Raw genomic sequence first — 22930 nt, forward strand, 5'->3', positions numbered from 1 at the left:
TGCCTGCGCTCTCTCATGAAAAGTATTTGCATTTTCCATTTGGTATTCTCTTTTGCTGGTACTGGCACCGTAATTAGCACATTGAACTATATATCCAGGTAAAGATGTAGTCCTAAGGGAAGAATGTAAAAAGTCCCTAACTTCATAGAAACAAGGCACTAGAAAAAATGTAAAACATAGCACCTCCTGTCAAGGTGCTTGAAATCGATGGTTGAAAATAGGACAAATCCCAGAAAAAAATCATAGATGATCCCAAACTAACAGTTATACCAACATCTACTACTATGAAGCAGATTCAGGACACTTGAGGTAAAGCCACTTTTGTCTTCCAACATAAAGAGGTGGAATTAGTTGACCACAGGGAGCTAGTTGAGACCTTGCTTAAAACCATTCATCTATAACTTTCAAACAACCTGTGTTTTGAATTTGAAATGGGTTTACCATTTTTTTGTCCCTGAATGCTGTCTTCAACCTAAGTATGCTTTAAAAGGGCTTCCCTGGTAGCTCAGCTGGTAAGAATCTGTCTGCAATGCAGGAGACCCCAGTTCGATTCCTGGGTGGGGAAGATCCCCTGGAGAAGGGATAGGCTACCCACTTCAGTATTCTTGGACTTCCCTGGTGGCTCAGACAGGGTAGAATCTGCCTGCAATATGGGATACCTGGGTTCACTTGCTGAGTTGGGAAGATCCCCTGGAGGAGGGCATGGTAACCCACTCCAGTGTTCTTGCTTAGAGAATCCCCATGGACAGAGGAGCCTGGCAGGCTACATTCCAGAAGCCTGGCAGGGTACAGTCCATGGGGTCACAAAGAGTTGGAATATTTGACTCAAAGACTTGATTCAAATCCTGACTCTCCTGTTTACAATATTTGTATAGTTATTTCATTGAACCCCTATTTATTGTCTTCTAAAATGCAGAGAATGCTAGTAATAACTTTTCCCCAGATTGTTGTGTTAAATGAGATACTGAATGTGAGTGTGTTTTGAATGTGATGAATGGTATTAACATAATCTGTTATATTTTGCTCCAATTAGTTTAGTAGCTTAGTAATTTCTTAAATTATTCAGATAACTACCCTTTTAACACCCAATTTGATCTCTGTGTGTGCTCAGCTCATATCAGGTAATTAACAGTGAAATAGAAAAGACATTTGGAATTTATAACAGTCCTTGGACTCCTATGTATGGACAGCCTCTATTTCTTCTTGTCACCTTGTTTATGAGACATTCATATCCAAACTTAAAGCCTGCACTGTAAAGAAGTTTTCAGTGCCAGAAATCCCATATGGTTTTGATGTAAGTAAAAGGTGTACATTTCCCTCAGGGTCAAGTCTAAAACTTGGACCACTGCAGGCTTTGACGACATGTGTGAGAATCCACAAAACCTGTGATCTTACCTGCTGCAATCATATGCCTTTATTTACTCCACTTGTGTCCTTTGAAAAGGTATAATCCGAGCCAAACACAGTAGAGGAGACGGTTTAATGGTATTAGGACAGTCGTTACAGATGAAAATACCACATTAAATTTCTTGACATGGTGCAACAGAACTACAAATATATACATAATTCAAATCTATATAAGTCATCAATGTGGAGTGTTCTTTTAAATTACTTTCTTCTCCCAAATGAAATGTCAGTCATTTTTAGTTTTGATTTTTGCAAAATTTTGAAAGGTTTTTTTTTTATACATCATAATTACTGCAGATACTTTTCAATCACACAGCTCTAACTTGGGAGGAGAAGTAGCAGTAAAATTCTTCTGTTTCGAAACTTCACTATGTCTTCAGAATTCTACTGTGTGATAGAGTCTAAGGTAACACAAAAAGAAACTAGATAGTCTCAGCAGAGACCTTCAGATCTCACCTTTTTCACTGGAACTTTTTATAACACTTGTGTCTGAACTTTGAATATTTTCCAGAGAAACTTTACTTCCTAGAGCAAATATCCTGACATTAGAACCCAGAGATGTCTCATAATTTTGCACACATCTATGCATTATCAAAAGTCCTGTGAATTACTAGTCATTTAAATACCAGTTATCTACTTTTTTCTGATTGTTTTTCCATTGTAATTGCTCCTATTTCCTGTCTTGACCTTCATGTTTCAGAGAAAGGAAGGCATCCCACAATAGAGAGAGTGATCTTTCATTTGTGAGCTGCAGAGCTTCATAGATCCTAATTTGGCAGTATGTTTGCCGCAAAGCCTTGGAATGCTGTTTTGCAGTTTCAAAAGTGATCATACTCAGCTTCCCAGAATTTTTTATGCCTGGAGGATGCCACAAGAACAAGGGTAGCCTTGTTAACTGTTGCAATCTCTCAAAAACAAGATAGGATTTGGAGATAAATCATCACTTCAGCTCACAAAGCTATGTTCTCCACCCCACTAAAGGATTGCATTTACATCTAAAATGGTTAGTACTGATCTGCACTAGAACTCCTAAATGGAGGAATGTAGCTGCCGTGTGTTCAGTGACTTTGGGGTTAGGGAAGAATGACATCACCAAATTTAAGCGTATTATCGCACTGACATAGAGGCACCTTGTTTTCGCTTCTGTGGATAGAGCAAGGATTGTGTTCTGAGTCTTGATTTTTTTCCTCCCAAAGAATACCTTTCTACCCCACTTCTTAGCAGCTGCGATATGAAGGGTTGAAAATGTCACTTCAGCTAATGATGAATGATGCTTGACCTCCGTACGGGTTACTCTGAATTTTACGCAATGCTAAATTAATATGAGAGATTCCGACTCAAAGGACTTTGGCTGTTATGAATTGCTCTGAGGATGGATTTGTGTAAAGCAGTCAGTAGCTTGAGGGCTTTTTGTTGTTGTGTCCTTGGTGGTGGTAGAGGGGTGGGGGTGCTCTATAAGCAAGGTAAAAGACATAGTGTGCTAACACTTTAATGTGTTTTCTCCTGTGACATTAATATCTTTTCATACTGGAAATATTGTCAGTAGCAGAACCAGTTTGTGGAAAAAAAAAAAAAATTCTCAAAAGGGCAACTGGCCCACATGTCTTTGTTGTTTTTATTTGAATATAATTAATTATGTAAAGCAATAGTTAGTGGAAGATTAACAATTAGTAGATTCTGTCAAGTAGTCACAGGGAAATTACTAACTAATTGAACGACTGGTCCTCTATTGTGTCAGAAAGCAATACTGAGTGTCATTCTTTTTATCTTTTTACTTTGTTGTTTTCACAGATACCCTTGTTCTAAGATGTATGTTTCACAGCAGACTAATAAATAAATAACCCTGGTTGTAATTTCATAGCATGCAAAAGGTTTTGAAATAAAAACACCTGTTTTAATTAGCATTATGGTTTGTTCACTTAAAAAAAAAAGTGATAATCCTGATGCAGTTAGCTGACATTTTTAAAGCTTTGAATTTCCATCTGTATCTTATATTATGATGTTTCAGGATTGTCATGAGTTAATTATGTTAACTTGGGAAGCATTGCTTGCATTTAGAATGAAAAACTTCAGCTTGAATAGACAGAAAAGCAGATGCTATCTTTCTTGTCAATTGCTTTGTTGTGGGCTGCCTTGCAACTTTTCATGTATTTCTGGATCTAAAGGGAAGTGTAAATCTCTATTTATTTTAAGTTTAACATAAACTACACAATTTCAGTATTCTTCTGTTTTGGCTGTACGTGTCTTGTGTATCTTTACATACATCGCTTCTCCTGCCCCCCAGTCCAAAAATCCACGGTCACATTATCTCTTCTTTAATTCTTAATTTGTTTTGTTGTGCCTAGCCATTATGGAGATTAGCGCATAATAAAATTGAAGAATAGGACAAGACTACATGGCTTGATCCTTTTTTCAGTGAATTTTTCTCCCACCTTTTTTGCTTTTGTTCATCAGCCTTTTAAACAGTGCAAACATACATGCAGCATCTGGGCGCAACAAGGCCTGTAAAGGATGGAGTATTCACTCTAAGTAGGAATTTCCATGCTTTTGTGAGCTTAATGTTCCTTTAACGTAGAGAGCAGCTGTGTTTATGTCAATAATTACACTTTGAAATAAGTGCATGTACATGTGTTTCTTTATGGGATTAAGGATGTTAGGGATGGCCTTACACAAAAGATATTTGTCCCTCCCGTCTCCACCCAGAAAGTTCCTACAGTATTCAAAGCCAAGTTCTACTGTCTGAGATTCTGAACTGTTACTCTGGACCACTGGATTCAAGTTTCCAACATACAGATTATTGGATCGTGCTTAATGCTCAGTCACTTCAGTCTGACCCTTTGTCATCTCACGGACGGCAGCCTACCAGGCTCCTCTGTCCAAGAGATTCCCCAGGCAAGCTTACTGGAGTGGGTTGCCATTTCCTCCTCCAGGGAACCTTCCCAACCCAGGGACTGAACCCACGTCTCCTGTGTTGACAGGCAGATTCTTTAGCACTGAGCCTCCCGGGAAGCCCAGTATTGGATTGATATGCTTGTAATTTTCTGTTTCCTCCCCGCTCCACACTGGTTCTCCCTTATTCTCTACCCTGCTCTGTACCCAGGATCTGACTTATATGCACCACTTCACCAAGGTCCTGTTACCAAAAGGCTTCCAACCATACTGAACCAGAAGGAGGCTTCTGCAGAACAGAGGGTAGGAGGAGACAATGCAAGAATGCACTGATTTTTAAGGCTTCATCCCCAAATCGGGCTTCGTAGCTAGCACTAGTGGTGAAAAACCTGCCTGCTAATGTAGGAGACACAAGAGACGTGGATTCAATCCCTGGATCAGGAAGATCCCCTGGAGAAGGGCATGGCAACCTAATCTGTATTCTTGCCTGGAGAACCCCATGGGCAGAGAAGCCAGGAGGGCTACAGTCCATAGGGTTGCAAAGAGTCGGACACAACTGAAGTATCTTAGCACACATGCATGCGCAATCCCCAAGCTAGTGTCATAGACAATAAATCCTCAGCTTTCAAAGGCAAGTGAGATCAAGAAGCAGTGGATCACTCTAGGGAGGATTTGGGGAGATGTGAAGGCTTCCCTTTGGGCTTTAAAGAATTGGTAGGATGGAGTAGAAGGAAGGAGGGGATATGATAGTTTAGGTCCAGAATGAGAAGGAACCAAAGTATGGAGGGTGTGGAGTATAGCTTAACTTTTCTGGGGAATGGAGAGAATACCAGTTTAATAGGAACAGATGTCAGGGGTCTGAGTGAAGAAGAAAGTTAAGATTAAGTGGCGGGTTGGGTCATGTATTAATAGTAGAGGCCTTGAATGGATGGAATGAGAAATCGTGGTCTTTAAAATCTGTAAATGATATGTATTGTGGAGGTTTGTTCAAGTGCCTTATCACACATTCAAATTAACTTTCAGCTATTCTATCACTTAAAAATAGCTCTGTTCATTAAAGGAAATGTAACCTAGATTTTCAGAAAACTAAAACATAATGTTCCTAAAATCATGTCATGCCTTAATCAAGAGTCATCATTTAGTACTGTCTTCCTAAACCTTTTGTACTAAGGAGGAGTGTTATAAATCTGACAGGTTATTTATTGTTGGTTTGATTGCGAACTATCCACTTCAGACTATCAAACAACAAATTGATAGTTTGCATAGACATGACCATTGAGCCTGGGAAACAACTATCACTCCATTATGTTTCATTCCTCTCAACTTTAGATGTATTTTGCACCATAAAATTTACAACATGGTGATCATTATTCAGTACCAGATCAGAGAGCACTGGGTTTGCAGTGATTGGTATTCTTTAGGACAGATGACCTGAATCACAAAGTATGACTTATTCCATGTACTTAAGACTGCTGCTGCTCCTCTAGAGACAAAACTGCTGTAGAGTTTACCTTGTCAAGCCAGCTGATTTGTGTAGACGCTGATTTTTGGAACTTAAGTATTAACATAAGAATCAGTGTTGTTGGTTGGATATTCCTTTCAAATCATAGTCTGGAGCTGTTTGCTTTTAAACTCATATAAAGAGAATTATATTCTGACTTCCAGGACATAAATTTGCATGGTACCCTTCTCTTCTTGCTCTGTTTCTACATGACCATTTGTATCCCTTATTATCTTAGGTAGTCTTGCAAAATAGTATACAAGTGAAGAAGCAATGTTAAAAACTTACTGAGACACTAACTTCCTGAGTGAACTTGAGCTAGTTAATTTCTCTGGTCTTTAGATCTTCACATGTTAAGTTAGGATAGTACGATCTTGTTTGGTTGCTATGGAAGTTAATTAAGATCATGTGTGTGTAAAGTGCATCTTACAGTGACTGGCACATGATAGAAACCAACAACAGCTTCTGTTGTCATTACTGTGGTTATCATTATTATTTAACTCTTACTTCTATGTTGATAATTCTCAAAGTGACCTATTTAATCTTTATCCCCTTTACTAGGCTTCATGTTCAAATATACAAATGTCTACTGGACATTGCCACCTGGAAATGCCAGTAGCATTCCCAAATCAAACTCATACCCCCTGGCATCTTCTTCTTGAGAACGAACTGAATGAATAAAAACTCCTAGCCACTCTTCCTCAGGTGTCTAATACATGACAGCTATATCAACGCACCAACATCCTTCCAGCTAGAAACAGTAGTTTTACCTGATTCTCTTTTCCCTCTACCACCACTGTTTTCATTAAATTTTAAGTCCTTTTATCCTCAACCTTTTCTTTGCATTTCTACAAACACTACTTAATTCTAGCCTTCATGGTGCCTTGGACAATTGCAATGGCTTCCTAAATAATTTGCATATTCTTACCTTTTCATCTGTCAAATACTATGTCCATAGAATACAGTCTGAGTGACATATATTCCCACTCAAACTTTTAATGGGTCTCTCTTGTCTAAAGAACATTTAATCTCTTAACATGACAGTGAAGCTATCCACTGATTTCCAAGCTAAGCTCTCATCACCTTACATAACCCACTTTAGCATGCACGCATCAGAATCACCTGGAGCACTTGCTAAATCACAGATGGCCAGCCGCACCCCAGAGATTCTGATTCAGTAAGTCTGAGGTATGGTTCATTAATTTTCATTTCTAACATTATCCTATGTGATGCCAATATGGCTGGTCCTGAGACCACATTTGTATGACCAGGGCCTAGAACATCTTTCCTCCCCGTCTCAGTCCATCAAAATCCAATGAACCCCTTACTGTCATTACCTTAGAGCAATTTCATCAGTCACCCCACTCAGAATGAACCAGTTCATACTCTGTGCTAGCAGAGTGCCTAAAGGTTCTGAAGGCTTAGAACCAGATTACTGGACTCTAGCTAAATATCTGAGTGAACCTGGATAAGTTACTTAATACTGGACCCATTTCCCTATAAGTAAAACTGAAAAAAATAATAGTACTTATAGCGTGTGTTGATGTGAAGGTAAATTAACATATGTGAAGCACTTAGAATAGTGCCTGAGAAGGGCTCAATTATATTATGTTAGGTAGTAGTTCATATCTTTAATCTAACACTCCACTTAGCATATTATGATATTTAGAGTTTGCAGAACAAAGTTCTTTACTAGATGTTAAGCACCCTGAAAACAGAGACCACATCTCCATGAATTCCCAGAAACATAGCCCCAGGCCTAGCACTTTATAGAAATTAAGTATAAAAACCTTTCAATTCAATTGAAATTCAGAAAAGATTGCAAAGAAATCTTAAGTAAAACTCTTCTAAACAGTAAACAAAACCGTCCATTTGTTTTTCCCTCATCATAAAGATGAATAAAAGTGCAGGCAATTATTAATAATACATTGAAAGTAGGTTTGCCTTTTCCTTTGAATTTTCTAAACTCTATAATTAAAACAGCTTCAAATTGAAAGATTGTAAAGAAGAAATTAATCTTATTGGTAAGTAAAAAAGCAAATCCCATGGTTGATGATAGATATGACCTGTTAGCAATAGTTACACTTTTATACTTCCTTTTCTTACAATCAGCGTGTGGAGACCAGCATAATCCAATTAATTGTAATTCCCTTTTGTAGAGTCAGTAAAGTAGTGCATGATACTGAAACACCATTGAAGTCTTATCTCTGGTCAGATAATCCACACGGATTTTCGTTTTCCAACTACCAGCAGGTTTTTATAAACTTCAGGAAAATAGAATATTTTTACTTCCTTGAACTTGTGATAAATGTGATACACAGTAATTGTCTCTGAACTTTAATCCTTTGTATATGCCTAGCCATCAGTTTTCTAGACTTCTTTCTCTGCTGTGCAATGGTTGCTTGAATACACCTGAGTTTTTCTCTATCTCCTGACTGTATTTAAAATATTGTTTTCCACAGTGAATATGCAGTATTTTAACACAACAGAGCCCCTCAACTGAGCTGTTTGCTGCTTGGACACATCATCTCTCATCCATATACTCACTCTGATCCATCCTGCTCACTCCTGCCAAAGCACTGGAACAATTATAACAATATGCTGAAATAAAAGTTATGTGGCTGTGCCCTTTCACACACAGAATATCTTACTGTACACATTTAATGCCTTTTCCATCTTAACTAAAGTTTGGCAGTTTGAGGTGCAACAGTAAAACTAGCATGAATTTATTTTTCCTTTTTCATAACTTCATGGACAGAAGGTCTGTTCTTAAACATCAATCTTAGTAACTTCAGCATACAGCTTCTTTTCCTTTCCTTATTAAATGGAGAACTTTTACCTTTCCACTTAGAGGAAACACTTTATAGCATCTCTTTGGCATATCCAAATTGCCAGCATCACCACTCTTGTGTTTTGGGGCCAATATTAAGGAAGGGTGTCTTGCACACAAGCCTCTGATATTATGACAGTCAGTGTGGTAATCGAGAGGGCTACTAGGTGACTGACGGAGGCTACACTAGATAAAAGGAAGATTCAGGGCCCCGGGAGTGGGGAGGGAAGGGGACAAATCAGGACTGCATGAGATTTCATCACACTACTCAGAATGACTTAAAATTTATTTCTAAAATTTATCATTTAATATTTTCAGACTGTGGTTGATGGCAGATACCTGTGGAAAACAAAACTAAGGGTGAAAGAGGACTGCTGTAGCTAAGTTATTTAGGGTGTGCCCCCAGAGTAATGGGCTTCCCAGGTAGCACAGTGGTAGAGAATTCACATGCCAATGCAAGAGATGCAAGAGACACAGGTTCTATCCTTGGGTCAGAAAGATACCTGGAGGAGCAAATGGCAACCCACTCCAGTATTCTTGCCTGGAAAATCCCACAGACAGAGAAGCCTGGCGAGTTACAGTCCATGGGATTGCAAAGAGTCAGACACACCTAAGGATGCATGCATGGCCCGGAGTAATACAATCACCAAGGTAGGATGAGTAACATAGTAAATGGATCCGAAATGAAGCTGACTGTAGGCCAGAGTGAAGATCGGCAGCATAGGACACGGGTGTCCTCAGAAACCATAGGCAAAAACTCAGGAGTGAGGGCCACAGATGTGTTTTGTGTTAGATCAGAAGAGAAGAAAAGCAAGGAGAAGAGTACCTAGTTGAAGAAAGCTGTATCTTTCCGCTAACATCACTCCAGTTTCATCCACTAACTTTCTTGTGTGAGAACGTGTGGTGAAGTTAGCATGTGTTCATCCCTACTCTGCAGACAAAAGGAGAGGCTCATAGAGGCCAAAACTGTGTAGGCTGCTAGGAAAGGTGTCTTTAGTACTAACAGTTCACCTGAGACCACAGCAGATGATGTCTTCCTGTCTTTCTACAAAAGGAACCGTAGATAACTCTCAGACTTGGACATTTATATAGTTATCATCATCATCTTTATTAAAAAGATACTTAGTAAGCAACTAATTGAGCATGTCTTTGTACTAATGAAGTGAATATAAAATTAAAAGGGGTAGCTCCTTTCCTAGAGACAGCATAATTCTAGTACTAATGTTAGAAAACTTAAGAATTGTCATATTTCAAGAGATTATATACCATTTCTTAGATATCTTACAATCCTCATTCTGTCATTATAACTGCCTTCCCCACCCATACCTCTTGCACTTAGCGCATTTGACACATGTTAGGTGTTTTATTTTTAATGAGTGAATGTATTAACTTGATTGATAGTTTTGTTTCACTTTGCGCTATAAATGTAATGCTGAAATTGATGTATAATAATGGAATTTCATTCCTTCACTTCATTTTCAGTATGCTCATTCCTTTTTCTTTTGACTTTGTTTCTATTTAGATTTTTATTTCACCAGGAAACAGTCATTGTTGTTGGGTTTATTTTTGTAATTTGTACTTACTGTTGACCCTTAAGCACTGAAAGGATTAGGTGTGGCAGACCTTCCATGCAGTTGAAAATCACAGTCTAATTTATAATCCACCCTCCATATGCACAGTTCCTCTTGTAGCCGTGGCTCTGCATCTGCTGATTTGACCAAGTGCGGCTCGTTTAGCACTGCAATATTTGAAAAAAATGTGTATATTAAGTAAACACTTGCAGTTCAAACCCAGGTCGTTCAAGGGTCAGCTGTATTATTGTTATATATTTGTTAAGCTTCAATTGTTTATCAGTTCTTATTTAAATGGTCAAACTTTTCTTTTCATCAAAAGTTACATCTCTCAGGACAGTATAGTAAAAGGAGTAATTTAAGCCAGATATTATATAAGATTCTGAAAATATTTGCCAAAGTCTGATTGACACAGATAATACTCAAATAAATTTCCTAATAATGTGTAACAAGCCTATACTAGATCTTTCACATCTCTTCACTGAATTCTACACAAAATTAGGAGGGAGAGATGACGGTTCTCATTAGACAAGTAAGGAAACCAGTATGTTAAGCAATATCTATATATGTGCATATACCTACAATAGACATGTTATCTGTAAATGGGTATTTATAGACCTTAGTTATATTTATTTCCTAGATATCATTATGAGATATGTTTTGACCTGACCTTCTGCTTGGTATTTACAAATGTAATATAACTCAGAAAGAACAAAAAGCGATAGTGTTGAAACTTAGAGCCAATAACGAAGAAAACTTTCAAAAATGACTTGAAATTTAATCCTACGGATTCTCTACCCTTTGGCGTATGTAATGTATGAAATCATCCATGGAATTCGAGTGAATTCAGAATCTGTTTGGAGAAGATGGTCAAATAAAATGAACCATTGTGTATGGTGTCTGCAGAGCACAAAAAGCCTTTGACTGCATGGAAATAAGAGCAGTATTGGAAGCTCTGAGTAAGAAAGGAATTAAAGAAGTATATACTGGTATCATGAAATGTATCCTTTTTTTAAAACTTATGATCCTAACAAAGTCAATTCATTTTTGTCGTTGTTACTGTTGTTAGAGTCTGAACAGGGCTATCTCTCCTAGGATGCCTAGACAAAAAATACCTATAAGCCAGGAGAGAAAAGTAATGTCCATAACAGCATTTTATAAGGTGGCATTATACATGGAGTTATGATGGGAAGATGTTTTATGTTATGCAGTTATAAATTAAAAATGCACAAAGCAATGACACGTTTGTTACACTTTCCATCTGTGGTGCCTGCTTCACAAATTTCAGTTGTACCTATTTATTATGTTATTATTTACATTCAGATAAAATCTGAGGAAAAATAAAAATAAGGCATAGTCACTCTTGACTCAGTTCCTGTACTGGTTAGCTGGGGAAGGATAGATAGAGTAGAAGGCTGCTCCACCACCATCAAAGAGAGTCAGTAAAGACATTTCATTAGCCTGTGACATTATTTGCATGCCTTGGGCTTCTTAAGTGATTTCCAAAAAAAAATACACAGCATGAAGTCCATGGAAAGCAAGCTAATATGGCATGCCAAAATACCCCAATTTATTTTCACTTAACCCAGTGGAGTTAAGAAATAGAAGCTTTCATGAAAGAGGCTTTAGCATGTTGGAGAATTTCTGCTTATTTTCTTGGTCCCTCCCTTTTTCTTACTACAAGGAGGCCACACAAAATTGAATTTGGTAGACCAGGTGGCAAAAGTGTCCATTTTCTATATGGATCAAACCATCTCCTTTTATAATAGAGTAACCATTTTCAATTATATGTCTTCTAATAGCTTCCAGCAGGTTACTGTGGTAAATAGTAAGAAATAAATTTCTTTGGTTTTGGAATATAAAGTTACATATTTAAAACAGCTTTCTGCCCGCTTTGATAGATAACCATGGCCATAGAGAGTAGATTTGTCTTGCATTGAGATCTCCTGTGTGTGTGTATGTTTGTGTGTGTGTCTGTGTGTGTGCACGTGCGTGCTCAGTCATACCCAACTGCTTGCAACCCCATGGACTGTAGCCTGCCAGGCTCCTCAGTCCATGGGATTTCCCTGGCAAGAATACTGGAGTGGGTTGCCATTTCCTACTCCAGGGGATCTTCCTGACCCAGGGATCAAACCTGCTTCCCTTATGTCTCCTGCATTGGCAGGCAGATTCTTTACCACTAACACCATCTGGGAAGCCCAAGATTTCCAGAGAACCATTTTAAGTGTTCCTTAGTATTTCATGTCTTGGGCTATAGCAGCAATGAAGTATTTCTCCTTTAGAAGTAGTAGCTGGAAAAAAGAGTGGGTAAGAAAATAGCAATCATGATTTTATTCTTTGTCTGGTAGTCTTGCTGGAGAGTATCCTGCATGTGTATATACCAAACCATTGGAAATAGTTAGGTTGAGCCTGAATAGGCAAGAATTAATTCAACCTTCAAATGCTTTCTCTGAATCTAGATAATTATTTTTATTTAGTTTGAATTACTTAAATAGCTATTTCTGTTGTCTACCATATTTCATATGTGTGACATGGCCCATGATTTGAGAAAATGTCTAGATGTGATCTAGGAACATGATGTCTTTCTCTGCACAGAAACTTTGGTCATTGTATTCATTCTCTAGGGCTGCCGAACAAAGTATCATAGACTAGGAGGGATGAGGGGCTAGGGGATTAAACAATGGAAATGTATTTCCTCTCTGACCAGAATCAAGGTGTTGGCAAGTTTGCTTTCTTCTGAAGCTTCTCTCCTTAGCTTATGGATGCCTTTTTCCAATGTCTTCACATGGTCTTCCTTTGTGATGTCTAATTGCCCCTTCTTATAAAGAAACCAGTCATATTGGAATAAAGCCATCCATGTCACCTCATTTTACCTTAATTACCTCTTTAAAGGCCCCATCTCCAAATATGGTGGGAGACAGGGGGTTGAGTATTCAAGTTATTCATTGGAGCAGTGTGCGGGATGGCAGAGGGGGCACAACTCAGCCCATAACAGACATAGCACATTTGGGGGGTGAATTTGTCTCTGCTTTAAGGTAAAACAGAGTGTTATTCTAGGGGACAGGAATAAGATGTAAAATGTCTAGAACCTAATTTATTTTCACTTGAATATTTCTGAGCACCTGGCGAAGCCCTCTTCTTTGAGGTATACAAAGCAGCCTCAACAGTTGCAGCTCTGAAAAGGCTCCAAATACAGCTCCTAATATGTAGTCTCCATTCAAGCTACAATTGTTGAGTAAAAATTAAATGAACTAGCAAGTTAACTGGTCAACCAGCCTAATTTCCTAAGATAATGTCCCCACCAAAGTCTGATGTTGTTCCCAAGGAGTTACAGAGGGTCTTTAGTGGGTGCAGGATGCAAAGAGGATGGTTTTGGCACAAAGTGTACATATCGCTGTGCTTGAGAATTTGGAACCTCTCTAATCCACCAGAAATCAGATTGAACTGTCACTTTAAAGAGCTAACACGACAGGAAAGGTTGAGCTAGTTGGATGATTCACCCGACTTCCTTTTGATCCTCCCCTTTAAATGCTAAACTAAAAATCAGCTGTATCCTTATAAATGATATGTTTCATCCACTCTTATATCTAATCTTCCAGTTTGATTTTATGGCCAAACATATTATTATTTTTTGGATCGATTGTCCCTATGGCATCTCTTTCATTCATGATGTGACTTTCATGTACCCAGCAGGGCTTTCCGATAAGGTTTCCAAATGGTCATCTGTGCTGGAAGCAGATACCATATCCTTTATGAGAGTTTCACGATGTAATGGGTTCTTGTCACTGTATTAATGGTATCAGAGCTATTCTCTCCGTATCCTGGTAAAGTCGGGCTGTCTTTTCCTTTTTTTTTTTTTTTTTATTACACCAGTAAAATAAAAGTTGGAAGAGGACTTTAAAACTGCCGTAGAAAATTTACAAGGTAAAAGTGTACTTGTTTTTCAATACACAAAGATGCGCATCTTTCTTCTTATGTAACTGTTCTACTCTGGAGAGTCCAAGCTTGTCTGCAGCTTCATGCCAACCAATCCTAGGTTACCACAGTGCCTTTAGTTAAAGTCAGACTTAATGTTGCAACTTGGAGTTACAGCAAGTCTGTAGAGCAATATATCATACAATAAGAGAATGGTGATTAAACTATTAGCGATATTTATTTATTTATTGACTGCACTGTGTCTTCCTTGCTGTGTGTGGACTTCCTCTAGTTGGGGCAAGCGAAGGTCACTCTTGACTGCGGTGTGTGGATGGCTTCTCGTTGCGGAGCGTGGGCTATAGTGTACAGGCTTCAATAGTTGAAGCACGTGGGCTCTATAGTTGTGGTTCATGGGTTCTAGAGCCTGGCTCAGTAGTCGTGGTACACAGGCTTAGCTGCTTCAAGGCATGTGGAATCTTCCTGGACCAGGGATTGAACCTGTGTCTCCTGCGTTAGCAAGTGGATTCTTACCCACTGGACCACCAAGGAAATCCTATTAGTGATATTTAAATATGCCTTTTTCCATGGAAATTACCATGACATACTGTGGCTATCAAAGATCCACCTTTTAGTTCTCCTTCTTAAAAAAAGGTAATTACTAATAGCTATTGTCAAAAATGTTTAATTTCAAATATAGTGGCTTTTTAGCTGGATACAGGTAAGTTTTTATTTAAAACAACAAAATCCACAAAAAACCCTTTAAGGAAGGACATTTCAAGATAGACTTGAATGCTTGGATACAATATTAAAATATATTTCTTGTGGTATCTTAAAAGTCACAGAGTGACGTTGGATTTTGGAGCTTAAGCTGTCTTCAATTCTGTTTAAATGGTTTAAGCCAAAAGCCACGGCCAACGTGAATTTACAATAACCTGATTAGAGGGCCAGGAGAAACCAGCACAGATTATTGGTGTGATGATTGTGAGGTGTCTTGATTCAACCAGACTTCTTCCCAGTACTGGACTCCAGCATGTAAAATTTTTGTTGAGCTCCTATGACAAATTGCATCATGCTGAGGTAAATCCTCTAAGACAATCAGAATGGTTTATGATGTTTGCTCAGTATTTCCATTGCTTTAATCCCTAATATATTTTGCCTTTTGGGCCTTTATTTACCTTCCCTATCACAATGGCATCTTGGATATGTTTGAGGTTTTTTTGCTTTCCAAATGTTTTTCAGATACATTTTCTCATTTGATACAAATGACTATCCTTCTAAATATATTCATTTCACAAATAAATAAATAGATACACAATAAATTAGTGGTAAATCCAGGCCTGGTGTTTTATATAATCTCTTTCTCACTCTATCATATTTCCTCTTCATTCTAGCACCACATAATAATTTGCTCCATCTTCTGTCCCATTCCTAATGCATTCTTTTTATTGCCAGTTTGCTTTATATCTGTTTATATAAGAATCTGTTTCTTCTATAAATGAGTAATTAGGAAAGATCAGAGTCAGTTTACAGGTAAAAGCATAGCCTCAAGTAAGATATTTAGGGATAAAATATAAAAATCACTATCTTTGAAGTAATAGTCAGTCCACTACCACTGGCAATTACTATTTACTTGCCTTTACCCTTTCAGCTTCTGCCAGCCAAGCTTAGCCTGACCGTAGTGGTTTGGAGAGAGACTGACTGACTCCTTGGGCTTCACGGGTGGCTCAGTCAGTAAAGAATCTGCCTGAAGTGCAGGAGATGCAGTTTCGATCCCTGGGTTGGGAAGATCCCCTGTAGAAGGAAATGACAACCCACTCCAGTATTCTTGCTTGGGAAATCCCAGGGACAGAGGAGCCTGGTGGGCTACAGTCCATGGGGTCGCAAAAGAGTCAGACCTGACTTAGAGACTAAGCAACAACAACAACAACAAACTGACTCCTTATCCTGGGTTTATAACTTGTCAGCCATGGAAATTTTACTTAATCTATACATGCCTCATTTTCCTTGTCTGTAAGATAAGCTGATGATAACAATAGCATAGACCTCATTATTGAAAAAAATTCTATAAAAAGAATGTAAAGGGCATAGCATAGTCTCTAGCATGCTGTAAGCATCAAATACTGCTACTGCTAAGTCACTTCAGTTGTGTCCGACTCTGTGCGAATCCCCATCCCTGCGATTCTCCAGGCAAGAACACTGGAGTGGGTTGCCATTTCCTTCTCCAATGCATAAAAGTGAAAAGTGAAAGTGAAGTCGCTCAGTCATGTCTGACTCTTCGCAACCCCGTGGACTGCAGCCCACCAAATAACTATTGGTTATTGTTGCTGTTGCAAAGATTCCCTAAAATATAGTTATCTGAATTTTGTTCTGTAACAGGTTTTTATTTTGTCAATAATAATTACCAGATCTTAGTGTTGATTGTGTTAGTTACTCATCCATATTTTTGCTACCCCATGGACTGTAGCCCACCAGGCTCCTCTCTCCATGTAATTCTCCAAGCAAGAATATTGGAGTTGCCATTCCCTTCTCCAGAGGATCTTCCCAATCAAGGGATCAAACCCAGGTCTCCTGCATTGCAGGCAGATTCTTTACCACCTGAGCCACAAGGGAAGCCCCACCAGCACTTAAGTTCATGTTAAAGGAACCTCAACATGCACATACCTAGTTTTCTATTTCTCTGCCCACCGAAGGTAAACTTCACAAATCAACGTTTATTGAGTAACTTTTATAGACTCTTACAGACTCCATTGTTTTGGTTCTCCACTGGGGATTACTTTGTACCCGCAGGAGATATTTGGCAATATCTGGAGACATTTTTCATCAGCAGCATTGGGAAGTGCTGCTGGCGATGAGTTGGCCGAGGCCAGGGATGCTACTAAATACCATAACATGTGCAGGACAGCCCCCGTTGCAAAAAAGTATTCAGTCCCAAATGTCAACAGTGCTTCCCTACAGAGAAATCCTGCTCGTTTGAAAGGCGGGGACCAAGAAGACATCATCACCGCTAACAGATCTGTTAGAAAATGCCTATCAGATAGTACAAATGTGTTCATAATGATACCTGTTAACACAGAGATGAGTGTCACTTCATCTTCACTACTGATTGCATTCATGAGAAGGCATATAAATATGGACCCAACTGCGTGTTTAGATAAGTAGCAGTGATCTTGAAAAATATGCCTTAAAGTCCTCTGTTTTACAAAGAAATCTTAACCTTGGTTGTTTATGGAAAAACTTAATATAAAAATTAGGTATTATATACCAAAATACTTTCCAACTACTTATCATCTTATTTATTGAAGCTACTTGTTGAGGGGCTATACATGGTCTTTTTAAAATGAAGACCACATAATAGAAATGTTAGTTTGAGTAACACAAGTTGATATTGATATTATATGGCATTTTGAGTGGATATAATCAAATGGTGTTGATTGAGTGGTAGATTTCCTTTTTTATGTATATTGAAATATTTCATTTTCAAAAGCAGTTGAATTAAGTGATGTTTATCTGGAGGTGACAATCATGACTGGCATCTATCTTTGGTTACGCAATTGTTTGCTCTTCATCTTTTCTTGCTTCAAACAAAACCATCCTGTTTTTTAACCTGCCAAACTTAAACTTAGGCAGCAAAATAGCATTTTGTGTTGGACTTTTGTGCTGTTAAACCTATGCATCAAAATGGCTTTTTGTGTGGACTTTTGTGATACATTTTTGGTAGAGATAGTTGTGCATGTGAGCATGTGTGTGTATGTGTGTGTTTGTGTGTATTTAGTTTTCCACTTAAAGTGCAGTGCCAAAGCTACCGTACTTATACATTTTCTAAATGTGCTTTAAGCAATAAGTTGTACAACATTTTTAGAACATGTGTTAAGCTATTTCTCTAAGAATGAAGCTCTTAACAAAACATAAGCACTCTGCATGAGATCTTAGCAGCAAAGTGCTTAAAAGATAAAGTAAGAATTGGTACCATGGGAAGAACACCAGCTGTAGCGCGCACAGGTCCATTATGAGAAGTATGGTAGTGGGTAGGGAGAAAATGATTTAATCAGGAGTAAAACCAATTTTATTATAAGGGCACGCAGGGGGTGTGGCACCATAGTGAGAGGGACATTTCAAAATATCTGACAGATTTCAACAATGTGAAAACCCCGTTCTTTAAAGTGACAGTAAACCCCATCAGGTCTCCCTTTTTGATGCTATTGTTAACAGTTGACTGTTTAAAGCTGGCCTGCTAGGATGCTGTCGTCCTATTTCAATAGTGTGTAGCCAAATAAAAGACTAATTGTTGAAATACAATCAATCAAAAATGATTGCAGGGCAGAAAGAAGGTCTCCTCTGCTGATTTTGTTGTGGGTCGAATTATTGTGTTATGATTGAGGTAGGGATGGAGACTGAAAGGGAAGAAGAAAATAGCCTAGCTGAAATAAACAGATTCACCTTCATTCCTTCTCTTTGCAAACAGCCAGTTGAGCAGAAACGTCACTTACCAGCCCTGGGACTAATAATCCATTTAGAAAAAAAGATCTGATAAAGATTTCAGCTAATGTTTTTAAAAGGACATGAACACTATTAGCAAAACAGCCCATGCAGAGATTCCCTACAGTGGCAATTCTCAGCTTTTCTTACATTTTTGGTGCAAATTCTCCTCTGCATTCATAAAACTGACACAAGCAGGCATCTAAATGTGAGCCCAAGACATCGGTAAAGACACACAATTCCAGTTGACCAAATACCTATTAAGTTCTTGCCAGGATCCTCAGCTTTCCTGTTAAGCCCCAGGTTGTCCAAAATGATTAGCTTCAGTTTTCATTAAACCCAGAATCCAAAATCTTTTCTGTGTTGTAACGTTCAGAAAGACAAATACTGTGTTTCAGCAGCAATGCTTGTATGCCTGCTCCCTTTTAGTTATGTGTAAAGGTGTCACTTTCAGACATTATTGCATCTACTTTTTGAGTGAGAATGGTTCCAGTCTTTCATACTGAAGACGAAAGGGAAGGAAATAATTGCCCAGACTCTCTTTATTTCTTCTGAGAACTTTACTGGGGCCTTTATTTTCTTTAATATTTAAATGTCTCAACTCACTCAAGCTTCCCAAGCAAACATTTCCGTTGTTTCTAAGAGGAGTTGGTGAGCACTTGTGGTTTGCCTTTAGTGTGTTATCATTTTTGACAGCTTTGCATAGCCTACGTAGGCCAACAGGGGTCTGTCTAATATTGTTGCTGGGCACATTTTCCTCGCTGAGATGAAAACTAAAAAAAAAAAAAAAAAAAAAGATATTTTTGAAGCAGTAAGAAGGAATTAATATCCTTTCTCACTCGGTATTCTATTCCTTGCTGACTTTATATTCAGCAAAAAAAGGAAAAAAGTGTTACCCATTATTCCCTTGTACATAGCAAGGCTAACACATGTAAAGCAATAACTCATTTTCTATTGCCATGTTTAGCATATGTCTCCTGTTGGCTCAGCAAGGCCTTTAGGCCGGTCCCTTGAGCCAGCCATCATTGGCAACTCTTAGCCCCTCGGCCTCTAAACCAAATAGCTTTGAATCATGTTGAGCTGTGATGCTAATTTTCATACTGATGCATTATGGGAATAAATGTATCTGACATACTGTGTCAATGGCACGGTCTCTTTGTGTCTCTTGTTTTTTTGTTAGCTGCATTCCTACAGATGGTATTCCATTGAAAATGTTCCCTTCCTATGGAAAAAAGGAAAAAAAAAAAAAAACATGCACAGCACCAAACCTCTAGGTGCAGAAGGCTGTTAACGGTTGCTGATGATAGTAGGCAAACATTAACATAATAATTAGTGTCTTGTAATTGTTTCATTAAAACCAGTTGTTCCATTTCTCCTCGTGTTTTCCCAGAAGAGAAGCTGAATTTGGACGACAGCCAGTGGGAGGACATCCACGTTGTCACCGGAGCACTGAAGATGTTTTTCCGGGACTTGCCTGAGCCGCTCTTCCCTTACAGTTTCTTTGAGCAGTTTGTGGAGGCGATCAGTAAGTACTTCATATGCAGGAATGGCTGGTGCAAAAACCTGGTGGTGTGGAATTATTACTAAGTAAACAATAAGAGTGGTGAGAACAGCAATCATGGCGATGATAAAACCTCCAATGCTCCACAGCTTTCATTCTAGTTTTGGTGCTTCTGATGGCTTATTCTTATTTCTGCAATATTATCTGAGTATTTTTTAAAATTGAGAAAAAAAAAAAGAAGAAGACATCCTGTTTAGGGTGGCTGGTTTTCAATTAAATAGCTTTCAACTAAAATAGCTTCTCATACAATCTGCTTTATTTTTTTCTTGCTTTTTTTTTTAACTTTTTATTTTATATTGGAATATAACTGGTTAACTGGAGAAGGCAATGGCACCCCACTCCAGTACTCTTGCCTGGAGAATCCCAGGGATGGAGGAGCCTGGTAGGCTGCAGTCCATGGGGTCACACAGAGTCGGACACGACTGAAGCGACTTAGCAGCAGCAGCAGCTTAGCTGGTTACCAACGTTGTGATAGCTTCAGGGAGACAGCAAAGGAACCCAGCCGAGCATATACAAGTGTCCGTTCTCCCTCAGACTCCTCCCCAGGAGGAGAGAGGCTGCCATATAACATCGAGCAGAGTTCCTTGTGCTCTACACTAGGTCCTTGTTCGCAATCTGCCTTAAAGGGGTCACCTTCCAAAGCCCCAGCCCCTACCTTTATACTTTTGGAGTCACAATGAGTTTAACTGATTACAAGGGGACTTTGAAAAAGAACTGAAGTGATTTAAACATTACATTTCATCAAAGAGGTGTTAAATCATCAACTGAGACATTACCTTCTTAAGGGACCACTCACCCTATACCCACCAACACTAGGAAGGAGTTGGCTACAGTTTGCTTATGGACATTGTGAGCATCAATTAAGTAATGGAAAGTTTCTTCTATTAAACTGGTGGCTTTGGGGGAGGTTGAGTTACGTCACTAGCCGGTAGTCATTGTACACTCCTTGAAGCCTCCTTTTTGTTATCTTCTCATTCATAACACACACACACACGCTTAAGGAAAAACAAATGAATTAATGAATAAATGAATGAATGAGCAAACAAATGAAAATCTTTCCAAATGTGAGGAAACTTCTGCTATTGATTCTTGAAGCAACAGCGGCTAGTACATTTCTAAATTTAATATTAATATCTTGGGGTATACTTACTATGATTGTGACAGCTTGGAAAAAGTATCCTGGCAAGCAGGCTGATTCAAGGAGGAAAAAGAAAGAAGAAAGAAAGGTAAAATTAAAAAGCTTGCAAGCCTGGCAGGAGCTTAATTAAAGTCCAAATGAGAAAAATCTCCAAGAAAAAAAAAATGCTCTACTTAGGAGGTCTGATCTTGGACGGCTGTATGTGCAGCATCCCCATTAGGGGGAGTGGGATACGGGGAGCCTGTTGGAAACAGCTCCTCAATATGCTCTTTTATTCTGTTTTTCATTTCACAAAAGTCTTCACGCTTGTTTAAAGCTCTGGCAAAATGATATCAAGAGGAATAAAGCAGAGTTTATTCTCCCAAGGTCTTTTTCTTGCTGCCTGCTCACAATTTCAGATGTTGTTGTTGTTGTTGAATAGAGGAACAGTGCTTTAAATATGGGTTTTGAAGTGAGGCTGGAACTCTTATCCCCTGTCAGACTTTTTATTTCATGAGTCCTCTGTTTCTCAAGAAGAGCAGTATTTTATAGTTCCCAGGCTCCCTTAACTTCTTTTTAAAAGGAAGAATAAAGACAAAAATAAACAAGCCTGAATTTCCATAACAGTTTATTCTGATATGGAAGGTCAATCATAATGCCAGGACAGCATTCCAGTAAGACGTTGGGGGCTTCTGCATTTGGGTGGCGCTAGTGGTAAAGAACATACCTGCCAATGTGGGAGATATGAGATGCGGATTCAATCCCTGTGTCAGGAAGTTACCTCTGGAGGAGGGCATGGCTATCCATTCCAGTATTCTTGCCTGGGAAAGCCCGTGGACCGAGGAGCATGGCAGGCTAAATTGCAGAGTCAGACATGACTAAAGCAACTTAGCATGCACCCATGTACTCTGATTCTATATATCTAAAGAAGTCACACAAATTTCACACCGTGGTCTCCATACTTTTAAGTGAGAATTGTCTCATTGGAAGCATACTCGTGCTTGTGCTGATCTGAGGGCTGTGATGTAATATACCCATCGTGTGAAAGTGAAAGTCGTTCAGTCGTGTCCGACTCTTCGTGGCCCCCTGGACTATACAGTTCATGGAAAAATCTAGGCCAGAATACTGGAGTGGGTAGCCTTTTCCTTCTCCAGGGGATCCTCCCAACCCAGGGATCAAACTCAGGTCTCCTGCATTGCAGGCGGATTCTTTACCAGCTGAGCCACAACCCATCATTTGAGCTTCCTTGTTTAACCTGATTCTGAAGATGTTAGGCAAGCCATTCTCTTAGTCTAAGGATGTGGAAAACAGGCCCTCAAACCCGTGTGAGGTTGTATCCTTTGAATTTCCATTAAAAGTAAGACCATCTCTGGGCTATCCTAGACTCAGCTCCAAATTGGACAGAATTTCAGAAACACTGGCATGGTCAGAACTTAACAAAGCAGAATTGAGGTAGGCAGCATGCTACTGTGATGTATGGCTATTGCAATGACTTTTTCCAACTCCTATCAAATAGGCTATGTTGTGAATGAATGAGAAAGTACTTTAGAACGTCCCTTTAAAGATGTAAGATACTGAACAATTGCTAACAGTGTTTCTTCAGATCATCTTTGTTTTAAAAAAGTGATTTAGAAGCAAAGAGAGGGGAGTTTTTCCTTCATTT

General features: G+C 38.8%; 1 protein-coding gene across 2 annotated transcripts in view; it reads left to right on the forward strand.

Annotated features, from left to right (window-relative positions):
- ARHGAP15 (Rho GTPase activating protein 15) overlaps window positions 1–22930 on the forward strand; it is a 685399-nt gene that overhangs the window by 528434 nt on the left and 134035 nt on the right. For both annotated transcript variants that reach the window (XM_043487890.1, XM_043487891.1), the window contains exon 12: window positions 19980–20114. In XM_043487890.1, coding sequence (XP_043343825.1) covers window positions 19980–20114 — 135 coding nt within the window. The remainder of the gene's footprint in view (window positions 1–19979; window positions 20115–22930) is intronic.

The sequence above is a fragment of the Cervus canadensis genome, chromosome 15 (genome assembly GCF_019320065.1).
Source record: "Cervus canadensis isolate Bull #8, Minnesota chromosome 15, ASM1932006v1, whole genome shotgun sequence".
Classification (NCBI taxonomy): domain Eukaryota; kingdom Metazoa; phylum Chordata; class Mammalia; order Artiodactyla; family Cervidae; genus Cervus; species Cervus canadensis.